Source organism: Planococcus citri, chromosome 5, assembly GCF_950023065.1.
Source record: "Planococcus citri chromosome 5, ihPlaCitr1.1, whole genome shotgun sequence".
In the NCBI taxonomy this organism is placed as follows: Eukaryota; Metazoa; Arthropoda; class Insecta; order Hemiptera; family Pseudococcidae; genus Planococcus; species Planococcus citri.
Genome location: NC_088681.1, coordinates 32,946,328 through 32,959,476, shown reverse-complemented (window position 1 = coordinate 32,959,476; position 13,149 = coordinate 32,946,328). Strand labels below are relative to the sequence as shown.

The following is a 13,149-nucleotide window of genomic DNA, read 5'->3' as shown; positions in this document are numbered from 1 at the left end:
CCTTAATTTAAATTTGTTTGCTAGTATTTAAATTGGTTGTCAACTTACTCGTAAAATTAGCATACACGTAGATCTGTAAATTAGTTAGTATTTTTCATACTTAGGAGGTACTTGTTACGCTACGATGATGATGTGATTTCAAATAATAGTTGATGACATTTTGTCCTCATGGCTCCTGTTCTATTGAACGAAGTATGTGTAGTTGTGTACGAACGTGGCTTACGTGGCGTGATATTTGTTATACTATATTTTGTGGGGAAAAATAATTACGTAGGTAGGTGTTGAAATTTTTAAATTAAAATTAAAATTTTAAAAATCTGATTCTCGTATTATTCGTAATCAGCTGAAAATATAAATAATGTTCAGATTTCTAATTTTTTTTTTCATCTTTAATCTCCCAAAATATTTTGTAAATCCAACTGCGAAATTATATATAGGTACCTATACCCATGTGTTTCAAAGACACTGGTTTTGTTTGAATATGAAAATACAGAAAAATGTCGTATACAAGGCAGATCATTTAAATTTATTTACAAATATGTACATAGTTACATTTCAATACAAATGCTTATTAATAGGGACCTAGTAAATTTATCTACAATTGGTAGGTAATGGTAAACATTGAAATAATAAAGTTTGAGGGGAGACGAGGAAAAGTAAAATAGGTATACCTATCCATTCCATACATAAATAAGAGAAGGTATTTATTTGTACTTTATTACTTATATCATATTATATGTATGTACTATCAAACTTACAATCTGAAAGCGAACAGTTTACCTAAAATTAAGGCGATTATTATCGAGCTTAGAGTCGGTATCGTGGCAACACCAGCGCCATTTTTCTTATCATCTTTGTCATCTTTATTAGGAGGAGCTGCGACATTGATAAAATATGGCAACGTTTCTATATCGGCCGGATAATTATAAATCCAAATAGGACCTTTGATTATTTCAGCATCTTTTTCATTTCCATCTTTCCAATACCCTTTGGGTAAATAGATATCTCGACTTTGAGCCCCTTGTTGTAACACCGGTGCTACTAAGATATCTTCGCCTAATAAAAATTCTGAAAAATAAATAAACACACAATTATTAGTATCTACAAGTTTCAATTCTCACCATTGAATAAGAGTTGTGGTGACTTTAGATAATAATTCTTGGCGTTCACTCGTACATACCGGAATCGATGAGATAAGTTTCAGGATCTGTGGGATCAATCCACCAAAGAGGAGCATTAACTGGGGTTCCGTGTTTGACTGAGTTTTTCATCGCTTCGATTATTTTATCAGCGTATTGAACGTGTAAGTCGACGAATTTCTTGCTTATTCTCAATACCTGGTTGATTTTAAAAAAATGTTAGATGCATCTTTAATACGAGCACAAATTTTTGCAAGAAAAAAATTGCATAGGTCTAGGCGAAAACTTGCTAAGATGGACCCTGGTAGGTACTTAACTTTTATTTCAAGTTGAATGAGATGAGAAGGAAAAAGACTGATTGAGTGGTTGCCCAGTTGCCCACTTGCCTTGTAGATTTTTACCTTTACCATTGATGCATGGAAAATTTTTCACAGATTTTTGAACTTTTGATAAACATTTTGATTCAGGTGAAATAGGTATAATTTTTCAGGGTGGTTGGAACGTAAAAGTTGAACCCACGTTTTTTCATTTTTTTGATCAAGGCAAAGTATCTGGGCGTTTTAAATTCTTCCACTTACTACCTATAGTGTTAATTTTGTATTTTACTGAAATAACATCGTTATGTGGGAGTTTTCGTCGGCGATTTAAATGCTTTTTCCAGTATTTTTACACCATTTTTATAATAATTTTTTTCAGTTTGGGAAATTTAAATGATGAAATACAAGACTGGATAAAAGTGGAAAATTTTTTAAAAACGTCCAACTTCTGTAAAAGAATGCTTTTGGTAGGTAGTCTTAAAATTGTTGTGGAATTTTTTTGAGAATTTTTAGAATTTTAGAACTTATTTTTTTTTAATTGCATATTCGGACTCAATGTCTTTAAATCAGTCCCAATAAAATAGCAGCTTTAATTTAAAAACTATTTTGTTGAATTTTGATCAAAATTGAAGACATTAAGTAAGGTCTCTAGAAAAATTCTGTACTTAGCTTTTCGAACTGTAATTTACAACATTTTATAAGATTTTTTGCAAAAATTACGGGTCCTCAGAAAATAAGTACCACATATTTTCCTCGCTCGTGTCAAAATTTAGCCTTCAACGTTATCGCAGGTAATTTAAATGTGATTAGAAATAAGATTTTCTGAAGTAACAATTGGCCATACATACCTACTTGAAATGCAAGTTGGCCCCGCCGGCCGTCGGTCGCAGCTTATCAAAAGACGTAGGTAAATGGCATGCGCCGACGTGGTAATCCTCAAGTACATACTACAGGAGGGTAGGTAGAGGTACCACTACAAGTAATCGTTCGTTTTGTGAAGAGTGAATTCGAAGAACAACGATGCATGTTTTGCCTACTCAGATGTAATCAAGGAGGAAAATAATCGAATATTCCTGCAATTGAGCAAATCAACCCACCTACCTAATGTTTCTGGAATATTTGGGAGGAAGTTTCTTTTACAATATTCAAAGACGTAAAATTTTAATCGAGTAATATTTATTGAAATTTTGTAACTTTTGAAAGATTTCAATGGATAAAACTTGTTAAAGTATCCAACATTCGCTCTAATTATGAGAAAGAACTTTGTGTACCTATTAATATTGGCAGATTTTCACTCAGTGAGGAGAAGGGGGAAGGGGCGGTAAGCGGTATAGGCGATGCAAACTTTACAAGCAAATAGTCATGGGTACGATTATTTTTACAAAAATACTAAATTAAACTTCGTCTACTCACTTCGTTTCCATAATCCGATGGTAAATATGAAAACTGAATGGAAGGCATGAACACATTGGCTTGCAACCATCTAACGAACAGCTCATCCGATACTTTTTCGTTGTATCCGTTACCTCCAACCATATCAGGCAACACGAAAGGATATCCCAAAATATTCATTAGTAATAAAGTAGGTATCAGCGTGCTAAGTGCCAAACGTCCATCCCAATTCGATTCACGATCGATCATACGAAGGAAAATAGGATACTTCTGAGTACCTCTGGCCGATCGTACCTCCGCAATCGGACGAAATTCTGCCGCTGCTTCGATATAGTTTTTCAGACCAGATTCGGGATAGTCATCGGTCATTTGGTGGAATACGGGTGCCACAGGAGACCAAGAGCTTTCACCAGCGTCAAATTTAAAAGAAGCGATACCAGTTTCAGCTTTTAATTTTTTAAGTCTGTTTTGCCACCAAGCTACCGCCTCTGGATTTGTGAAATCAATCTGACCGGCCGGCCCATTCCACCATTTTGAAGCAACCGAACCCGTAGCAGTCTTGACGAAATATCCATTTTTCACTCCTTCCGAATAGTAAGGTTCGCAATCTAAATTTACAAAAGGATGTGCCCAAAGTGTAGCTCGATAGCCTACTTTCGTTAATCGTTGAACTAAATTACTCATGTCACCGAAATTATTTGTATCTACGGTCAAACTACCGTAACACGTTTCCCAATTATCATCGATTTCCAACTGACTATTCGGGAATCCGCTCTCAGAGATCAGGTTCGCATACTCCATCACGATGGTGGTATTTATTTTAGCCTTGTATTTAGCCCAAGTTGACCATATAGGAAACCTTACCATTCTGTCATCGGCTGCAGCGCTCGGTTTACCCAGCACATTATCAATGGCATGCTGATAAGCTTCCTTTATATTATCCAATTTACACAGCGTGTATTTGAGCTCAGTTACGCCACTGGTCCTTACATAAGGAGGCTCTCTGGAGGCAATCAGGTCGAAATATCGTTTGTTTTTGTTTTGACTTATGAACAAAGGCGTGTTTTGATCGACGTATAAATACATGCCATTGGTGACCAACCATAAAGGCTCTAATACAGCCTGACTGTCTTTTTCTTTTGTCACGTAGGAGTACTTCTTGTACTCGATGAAGTCTGCGGGCCAACTCTGCAGATCTTGTTCTGCTCCACCGTACAAGTAAACGTTCGATGTATCGAAACGTACTAGTAGTGGTTTTTCGTATTTTGTAGTCAGCTCGTATCGTTCACATTTGCTGTCTTTTTTTGTAATTTGCAGTTTTGCAAAATCTGCCCATTGTCTGCAGAATGAACCTGCGTCCTTTGTACAATTTGCCGGAGCTACGTGGTCGAATATTCCGATATCGATGTAGTGATGGAATCCTGATTTTTCTCCTGTAATTAAAATGTGAGTTGAGTATGCTTCAGTCAGGTGATAAGGGTGACTATGTGATTAATGAATTCCGATTACCTTTCAATTCGTGCTCATATTTGACAAATATGTAATTTGATTCTACTTTAATTCTGTCTTCGAATGCATTTACAGTGCTCGAAATTACAAGCAGAAGGCTGATGAGTGAATACACCGAGGTAATTCCTGAAATCATCAAGATTTTGATTAGAACAACTTCGCAGATTTTCATTTTTTTCTCGCATGTGCTTTAAAGGGAGAGGAGGTAAGGATGAGGTAAGTTCATTACCTATCTGGAGTTGAAAAAATGTTCCTATTTATAACAAAAAATAAAATTTCAGCATTTCGAATTGATTTCTCATTTTTTGAGGAATTTTTGAAAATTCCAAAATTTAATTTTTCTCATCAAATAAATTAAAATGTCACCATTTTTAAAAAAAAATGTCAAAGTTGATCTTCGAAGATAATTCGACTTGTATTCGCATGAAACTGCAATTTTTTTCTTCTTTTTCAATACCTATGATCACTCTTCATCATGATAAGCTAATAGAAAATCACACTGTTCACGAGGTTTGGAAAATAACATTGTAGGTACAATTTTAGAGCACTTGAAAGTTGACGCGTTTGTATCGCAAAAAAAAAACAAAACAGGTCCAGGATGTTTTTAAAATCATCGAGATCATCTTGATCAGCAATCAGGTGAAACTAAGTTTGCTCAAATTCTAAAATTTCTCAGAATTTAATTTTCTTTTTTTGAAGGAAACGAGAGGAGGAGGAAGGGGTTGAAAGGTGATACACAACCAATAAAGCACAACATAGCATCCTTACTTGAACTGAATGAACTGCAGTTGATTTTCAACATTTTTCGTTCAGCCAAATATCTGAAAAAAATTCACATTCGGTTGTTTATTTACCAATAAATATACGAGTAGGTATAATTTAATCACTCGAATGTTTTGTAACGCCTATCTTGTAAATAAAAATGGTTGAATTAGTCGAGTGTTTTTCATCACGTCAGCTTTATTTTCAATTACAAATGTTTTTTTTTTGTTTTTTCCCCCATTAAAATCAATAATTTGATTTCCTCGATATCAGTTTGTAGGTAATGGTGGGTATGGCTTGTAAAAAAATGTAATGTTCTTATCAATTATATGTACATACATACCTATAGGTGTTTGCTGATTGAATTTTTTAAAATGTTTATTCAAATAACCATGTAGATAAGAATTTTGGAGTGTTTTTATTGAAAAATAATTCGAGTTCAATTACATTTCAAACAATATTTGACCTTTCAATCGTCATCAATTAATAATGGGTATCAATCAACGTCTACCTATCAATATACCTACTTTTGTCAATAATATGGGTGTAGATATGCTATTTAGAATTTTCTATTCTCTAGTTCATTCACTGATGTGGATAAATAGGTACCATATATTATTTTAAGCTCTATGAAAATAATACAATTTACAGGAGAAAATGAAATGACAAAACTTTCAGTTTTGTGAGTGAGATTTTCAAAAATGGACATATTTATTGCTTGAAATCTGCATCTACAGAAATTAGTGGTAATGTATTCGTGTGAGATGAATTGCATCTTTTTAAATTTCATTCACCTGTATATCTTTATCTACCTATTTATTTAGCTAGAATTTCCTCACAATTCATATTTAAAATCCACAGAAATGGAGTGTTTTCCTGATATCATTTTACAACTTTTTTTTCTGGCTTACGTTTAAGTGCGAGATGAATGCATCGACTTCATCGACTCTTTTCATCTATGTATTCTTATTCATGCTACCTACATAAGATTTTGATATTTTGCTGTCGCTAAATAATTCTCATGTCTTAGATTCCAAGTTTTTTTGTTTTTTTGGAAAATGATAAGTAGGTAATTTGATTGAAAATTAATAGGCTCGTGTTGAATACTCAATGTTAATAGATTCCAAAATTTAGAACAAAGAAAATTAAAAATAAAAAACCACGGTACCTATTTATGGTAGATATAATTATAGTGAATGTCAATAATAATTATTTCATTACTTGTACCCTACCTACCCATATTTATTTGGCTTTGTTTGATTTTTTTTTATAGCAATAAACTCTAGCTATCTAATTAAAATTTTTAAAACTCTTGTAAAATTAAAATTTATATAAATAGGTAGGTAGTTGAACATTTTCTTTATCAATGAATGAAAATTTTGGTAAGTTTTATGAGTCAACTCACCTATATACCTACCTGGTAATAATAAATAGATAGGTAAGTAGAAAGTTATGTTATTATTAATTAATTTTATTATATAGTAAAGTTGCAACTTACCGCCAATTAGATTATTGCTGAATGAAAAAATTACAAATAAGTAATTAAGTTGATTAACGAATTGAACTCCATTTACACATACCGTACCGTATAAGCTAAGTAGGTAATAAAATAATGCTGCGATTTTCGGGATAACCGAATTTTTAAAACTTTTTCATGCTAAGATAAGGCGATAGATTTCAAGCATGTTTATTCGTATAATTTAGCACTAATACGTAAAATGATAAACGATTTAAATTGAATTAGGTAAGTACTTCAGAATTGACTAAAAAAAAGATGATATCGCGTTCAACGATACCTACAGGATAATGAGATCATCCTACCAACATGTGTAAGTATGTGAAAAAATGACCTCTATAAAAAATATACACCAAATACCTACGATGTACTACAATTTTCACATCGTGTTTAATAATTGTTACATTTATGCATTCGATTAAAAAAAATTTATTGCTGAAACTAGATTTAGTACACGAAACAAAATCAGCATTGAACACCCGAACACGAACATAAAAGTATTCCATTTGTTTGGTACCTGTATCGGAGAGACTTCAAAAAACATCCTTGACTTTTTTTTCTCCGGTACCTACCTACCTACAGACAAATTTTCAATTTTTCACGCTTCGCTGGATAATTCATTATTCGTATTCATTATTTTATTGAAAACATCCGCGATGTTGTGCTCTTTTTTGTATTGCCAAAAATGTGTAAAAAGGATCGAGAAGTTAGGTAATCGTTTTGGTTGTATTCGTATTTATAATGAGGTTACTTTTACTCGTATAATTAAATTATTCGGAATAGGTATTTTTTTTATAGGTCTTTCTTTTTCCAGGCACAAGCTATTTGCATAAATATGAGTAGGTAATTGTCATTTTTTTTTTTTGTTAAATTAGCTCGGATTATATAGGGATTGGTATGTCGTGGTGGCAAGTAACAATGAATAATTAGAAGCAGTGTGTGCCTGTGACTTAGAGTTCATAGAATGTACAAGTGGTAGGTAAGTTTTGTGGACAGTTTGTTGTAGTTTGAGTGGAAAAATTCAAATTTTGTTGGTTCAAGTTTAAAATGAGCTGAAAATTATCGAATGCTTTGGTATATGGTAAGTTGGAATTTTATTTGATGGTTACAATTCTTACGAGTTTTTTAAGTGATAATTTTAAAATGAAAAAAGAAAAATTTACTGACTATTTCACGAGAATATTACCTCACATTTCTATGATCTAAAGTTCAATAATTGACAAAAAATATAAGTTATAAAAACCATTGCCAAAGTTGGCATCGTGATGTCAGCACGACTTTTCTTATTGTCAGTATCATCTTTCTTATGAGGAGGAGCCGATACTTTGGTAAAATATGGTAATACTTCGATATCAGCAGGATAGTTGTAAAGCCAAACAGGGCCTTCGATTATTTCACTATCTTTCTTCACTTCATCTTTCCAATATCCTTTGGGTAAATAGATATCTCGACTTCGTGCTCCTTGTTGTACCACAGGAGCCACGAGGATGTCTTCACCCAATAAAAATTCTAAAAATTGGAACACGAAACAATAATGTAGTTTGTTAGATATTGTATGCCAAGTGCCCCAGAATGGAGTTGTAATGGTTTTTGAAATTTTTATCGTATTGTACCTACCAGAATCTATTAGATAGGTTTCGGGATCCGTAGGATCAATCCACCACAGAGGAGGATTAACTGGGGTGCCATATTTGACTGAATTTTTCATAGTTTCTATTATTTTATCTGCATATTGTATATGTAAGTTGACAAATTTTTTAGCCATTCGAGTTCCCTGTTGAAATGAGAAATGCAAATGTTAGTGTATCTAATTATTCGTGTCTTTTGTACTTTTTCTATATAGCTTTTCAAAAAAACATATCTTCAATGTCTCTTATCATTTTACAATGTGATTTTTTTGCAGTTTTTCAAAATTATTTTTGACCGAACTAATCCTTTTTATGCATTCTTCTATGTAGGTACCTCCAAAAGATCAGAGTTGAACAATTGAATGCTCAATCTAAAGTTTGATTTCATTTATTTTATTCATCATTTACCTTTTTCAAAGTAACATGAAAGCTCTCTGAGAAAATATTCAATTCCAGTCCAAATTGAATAATCGTTAGCTTCTCAATTACTTACCCGTCCTTGAAAAATGCCTTAAAATTTTTCTACTTATTAATGAAAAGTCATCTTTACTCACCAAATCTCCATAATCCGAGGGCAAATAGGAAAACTGTATCGATGGCATGAAGACACTAGCCTGCAACCATCTGGTAAACAGCTCATCCGATATTATTTCGTTGTAACCATTACCTCCAACCATATCAGGCAACACGAAAGGATATCCCAAAATATTCATTAGTAATAAAGTAGGTATCAGCGTGCTAAGTGCCAAACGTCCATCCCAGTTCGATTCACGATCTATCATTCGTACAAAAATCGGAAGTTTTTGAGTGCCTCTCGCATCTCGTACCTCTACCATTGGACCAAATTCAGCCGCAGCCTCGATATAATGCTTTAAATTGGTTTCCGGATGGTCTCCTTCCATTTTATAGAATACTGGGGGCGAAGGAACAAAAGTACTTTCGATAGCGTCAAATTTAAAAGAATCGACGTCAGCTTCTTTTCTTAATATCTCCAATCTGTCGTGCCACCATTTCTTCGCTTCCGGATTCGTGAAATCAATCACGCTAGCTGGTCCATTCCACCACTTCGATGAAACTGACCCAGCCGGGTTTCGTACAAAATACCCTTTCTTCACCCCTTCGGTGTGATATGGTTCACAATCCAAGTTCACAAACGGGTGTATCCAAAGGGTTACTCGATAATTCATTTTTTTCAGTTTTTCAACTAAACCCTTAAAATCTTTGAATTTGTTTGTATTTGGGGTCAAACTTCCGTAACACGATTCCCAATTATCATCGATTTCCAACTGACTATTCGGGAATCCGCTCTCAGAGATTAGGTTCGCATACTCCATCACGGTGGCGGTATCTATTTTAGCCTTGTATTTAGCCCAAGTTGACCATATAGGAAACCTTACCATTCTGTCATCAGGTGCACCGCTCGGTTTACCGAGTACGTTATCAATAGCGTGTTTATATGCTTCCTTTATATTATCCAATTTACACAGTGTGTATTTAAGCTCAGTTACGCCACTGCTCCTCACATAAGGAGGCTCTCTGGAGGCAATCAGTTCGAAATATCGTTTGTTTTTGTTTTGACTTATGAACAAAGGCGTGTTTTGATCGACGTATAAATACATGCCATTGGTGACCAACCATAAGGGCTCTAATACAGACTGACTGTCTAGTTCTTTCGTCACGTAAGAGTATTTCTTGTATTCGATGAAGTCTGCTGGCCAACTCTGCAAATCTTGCTCCGGACCGCCATACAAATAAACGTTCGATGTATCGAAACGTACTTGTAATGGTTTTTCGTATTTTGTAGTCAGCTCGTATCGTTCACATTTGCTGTCTTTTTTTGTAATTTGGAGTTTTGCGAAATCTCCCCATTGTCTGCAGAATGAGTCTGCATCCTTTGTACAATTTGCCGGAGTTACGCGGTCGAATATTCCGATGTCGATGTAGTGATGGAATCCTGATTTTTCTCCTGTAATTAAAATTTGAGTTGATTATGCTACAGACAGGTGATAAGGGTGACTTTATGGTTAAAGAATTTCGATTACCTTTCAATTCGTGCTCATATTTGACAAATATGTAATTTGATTCTACTTTAATTCTGTCTTCGAATGCATTAATAGTGCTCGAAATTACAAGCAGAAGGCTGATGAGTAAATACATTGGGGTAGTTCCTGAAATCATCAAGATTTTGATTATAGCAACCTGGCAGATTTTCATTTTTTTCTTGCATGTGCTTTGAAGGGAAAAGCGAAATTGGATGAGGTAAGTTCATTCCTACTTGAATTTGAAAAAATATTCCTTTTTATGACAAAGAACAAAATTTTTTGCTGTTCGAATTGATTTCTAAATTTTTGACGAATTTTTGAAAATTCAAAAATTATATTTCTCAAGATGAAAATGAAAATTTTTCTCACCAAATGTTGACTCGTCATACTAATAAGCTAATATGTAAAAATACAGTTCATGAGATTTGGAATATGACGTCGTAGGTATAATTTAAGTGCATTTGAAAGTTGGCTTAGGGTATTCGAATGTACAATATTTTATCTCGAATAAGAGCGTGTATTGGGGTTGGCCAAGTGATTAATTTTATTAGTGAAGTTGCAACTTACCAAGAATGAGCTTATTGTTGAATGAAAAAACTAAAATAGGTTATTAGGTGGATTAACGAATTTCACTCCATTTACACGTATAAGTAGTCAAGTAATACTGCGATTTTCGGGAGCACCGAATTTTTAAAGCTTTTTTATGCTAAGATAAGGTGATACTTTTCAAGCATGTTTTCATATAATTTAGTATCTACCAATACCAATACCTAATGATAAACGATAAACGATATTATATTGAATCAAGTACTTCAGAATGAATTAAACATTTTTAAAAAATGACATCGCGTTCAACAATACAGAATAATGAGATCATCCATCAATACGTGTAGGTACCTATGTGAAAAAAATGTATCTTATAAAAAATATATTCCAAATATCTACGAGGATGAAGGACGTACGACGTAGGTCGTAGGTACTTTAATTTTCACATCGTGTTTAATACTTGTGATAGGATTACGTCTACGCATTCGATTTAAAAAAATTTACATCCGAAACTACATTTCAATACACGAAATAAAATCATCATTGAACCCCCGAACACGATCATAAAAGTATTCCATTCATTTGGTAATTTGTATCGGAAGGACTTTTGAAAAAGGTCCGTTTTCCCAGGACGACCATCTTCAGGTATTGGAGGGGAGGGGGTAAAAGTGGTGTAAAATATCTCAAAAATTTTCATTTTTCAGGTTTTTTATGATATTTTAATTTGTAATAAATGCCAAACTTGTATTTTTTTTCTCAAAAATGAAAAAAAAATACCCGTAATTTTTTTTTATTTGTTATTCTGCATAATATACGTACTTAAAAAGGACTAAATTGAGAATTTTTCGGAATTTCAACTCGTAGACATCATGGTTTTATTTAAATTCTAAGTTTTTAAATTGTTATTTTTTAGGTTTTTGAAAGTTGCAACACTGATTTTGATATCATTTGTCGATTACCGTCTCAAAGTACTACAATTTGAAAAAAAGTTCAAAATTCTATAGACTTACCACGTACAACCGCAGCTATTTGCAACTGAAATGTTCCATTTTCGGCCGTTTTGAAGAACTTTGAAGCCCCCCCCCCCCAGCTCCGCCAAAAAATCGCAAAAATGCCCGATTTGCGTCATTGTCATCGTTTGATGACCTGTACACACGATCTGATTTTTAAAAAAATCGAAGACCCATCGTGTAGAAATCCACCGATTTGGCATGAAATGACCTGAATGTACCTACTTTTTTTTAAAGCATTAAACCACAGAACATGGTAAAGTTTTTATTTTTTTTAATGTGCCAAAAATTAAAAAATAAATTTGGGCAGCGGAAATTTAAGCTTGAGAAGCAAGTTCCTCAAAATGCAGACGCGAATTTCATATTTTTAAGAAAAATAGGAGAAAGAATTTGAAATAGTGTCGTGAGGTTTGCGAATTTTTCTGTTTTAGTGCTCGTAGGATTGGACTTGATGTGAATACTTTTTAGGAGTGGGACAGTTATACTGAATAAGTGTTCCACAATGGTTGTAGTCGATGAATTTGTACTTCAACTTTGAACATACATAGGTATGTTGAAAATTAAATAGAAATTTTCACGAAAAAAAATAAAATAATGTTAACAATTTATAATTTCTTTAATTTTGAAAAAAATCTGTATCAATTTCGACTTGACGTATTTTTTTCATTTTTTAAAAACATTGTAGCGTTTAATTGAATCTAAAGATGTTATCTGTTGACCATCTGCATAGTCAAAAAACGCACTTGATTTGTCTGCCTGGAAATCTGCTCTGATTTGGATAAATCTGTTGAACATATTAGGGGGGGGGGCAGTTCTAGGCAAGATACAGTCATTCTTACAAATTTCAAAAAATTTACCTTCAAGTAAATAAATTTTGGTTTTTTAAATTTTTTTATTATGAATGTTCTGGTCAATGCCCACGGGGAAATCGTCTCAAATGTGGATAAATCCTTTGAACAGGTCAAATATGTGTAAGCCACAATTTGATTTTTAGATGTCCAAATTGAATTCTACACCTGTAGGAGAAATCCAAAATCGCACTGGAGGCTTCAAAAAGGCCAAAAATGGTGACATTCGACTCAAAACATCTTTGACTTTTTTTCTATGGTGCCAAACATTTTCAATTTTTTACGCTACGCTGGGTAATTCATTATTTACTTAGGACGACCTTTCTTGGGGAAATGCAAATCGACCACTTTGCGTTAGGGGGTGGGGGAGGGTGAAAGTAGTGTCGATTGTTTGTGCTCTTTTCCGCACGCACTCTTTTTTTTTGTGCTCCATCCCCTTA

General features: G+C 33.6%; 2 protein-coding genes across 2 annotated transcripts; both read right to left on the bottom strand.

The window, feature by feature from the left end:
• Positions 1-505: 505 nt before the first annotated feature.
• LOC135848573 (myogenesis-regulating glycosidase-like) lies at positions 506-6,909 on the bottom strand. The gene is made up of 6 exons (XM_065368504.1): positions 6,618-6,909; positions 5,126-5,178; positions 4,358-4,483; positions 2,870-4,281; positions 1,181-1,337; positions 506-1,068 (listed from the first exon to the last, which is right to left on the bottom strand). Exons 2-6 carry the CDS (start codon positions 5,157-5,159, stop codon positions 755-757), a joined length of 2,043 nt encoding a protein of 680 aa, XP_065224576.1. The 5' UTR covers positions 5,160-5,178; positions 6,618-6,909; the 3' UTR covers positions 506-754.
• A 139-nt stretch (positions 6,910-7,048) lies between these two features.
• LOC135848576 (myogenesis-regulating glycosidase-like) lies at positions 7,049-11,028 on the bottom strand. Its single transcript, XM_065368507.1, has 5 exons — positions 10,873-11,028; positions 10,306-10,431; positions 8,818-10,229; positions 8,253-8,409; positions 7,049-8,144 (listed from the first exon to the last, which is right to left on the bottom strand). The coding sequence occupies exons 2-5, from the start codon at positions 10,418-10,420 to the stop codon at positions 7,831-7,833; spliced, it is 1,998 nt and encodes a 665-aa protein (XP_065224579.1). The 5' UTR covers positions 10,421-10,431; positions 10,873-11,028; the 3' UTR covers positions 7,049-7,830.
• Between the last annotated feature and the right edge of the window lie 2,121 nt (positions 11,029-13,149).

Coding starts and splice junctions, on each gene's coding strand:
- LOC135848573 (XM_065368504.1), bottom strand. CDS start 5,159: ATGTTGAAAATCAACTGCAGTTCATTCAGTTCAA. Junction 1,338..2,869: donor CATCGGATTATGGAAACGAA/GTGAGTAGACGA, acceptor AAAATCAACCAG/GTATTGAGAATAAGCAAGAA. Junction 1,069..1,180: donor AACTTATCTCATCGATTCCG/GTATGTACGAGT, acceptor TTTATTTTTCAG/AATTTTTATTAGGCGAAGAT.
- LOC135848576 (XM_065368507.1), bottom strand. CDS start 10,420: ATGTATTTACTCATCAGCCTTCTGCTTGTAATTTCGAGCACTATTAAT. Junction 10,230..10,305: donor ATATGAGCACGAATTGAAAG/GTAATCGAAATT, acceptor TTTTAATTACAG/GAGAAAAATCAGGATTCCAT. Junction 8,145..8,252: donor AACCTATCTAATAGATTCTG/GTAGGTACAATA, acceptor TCCAATTTTTAG/AATTTTTATTGGGTGAAGAC.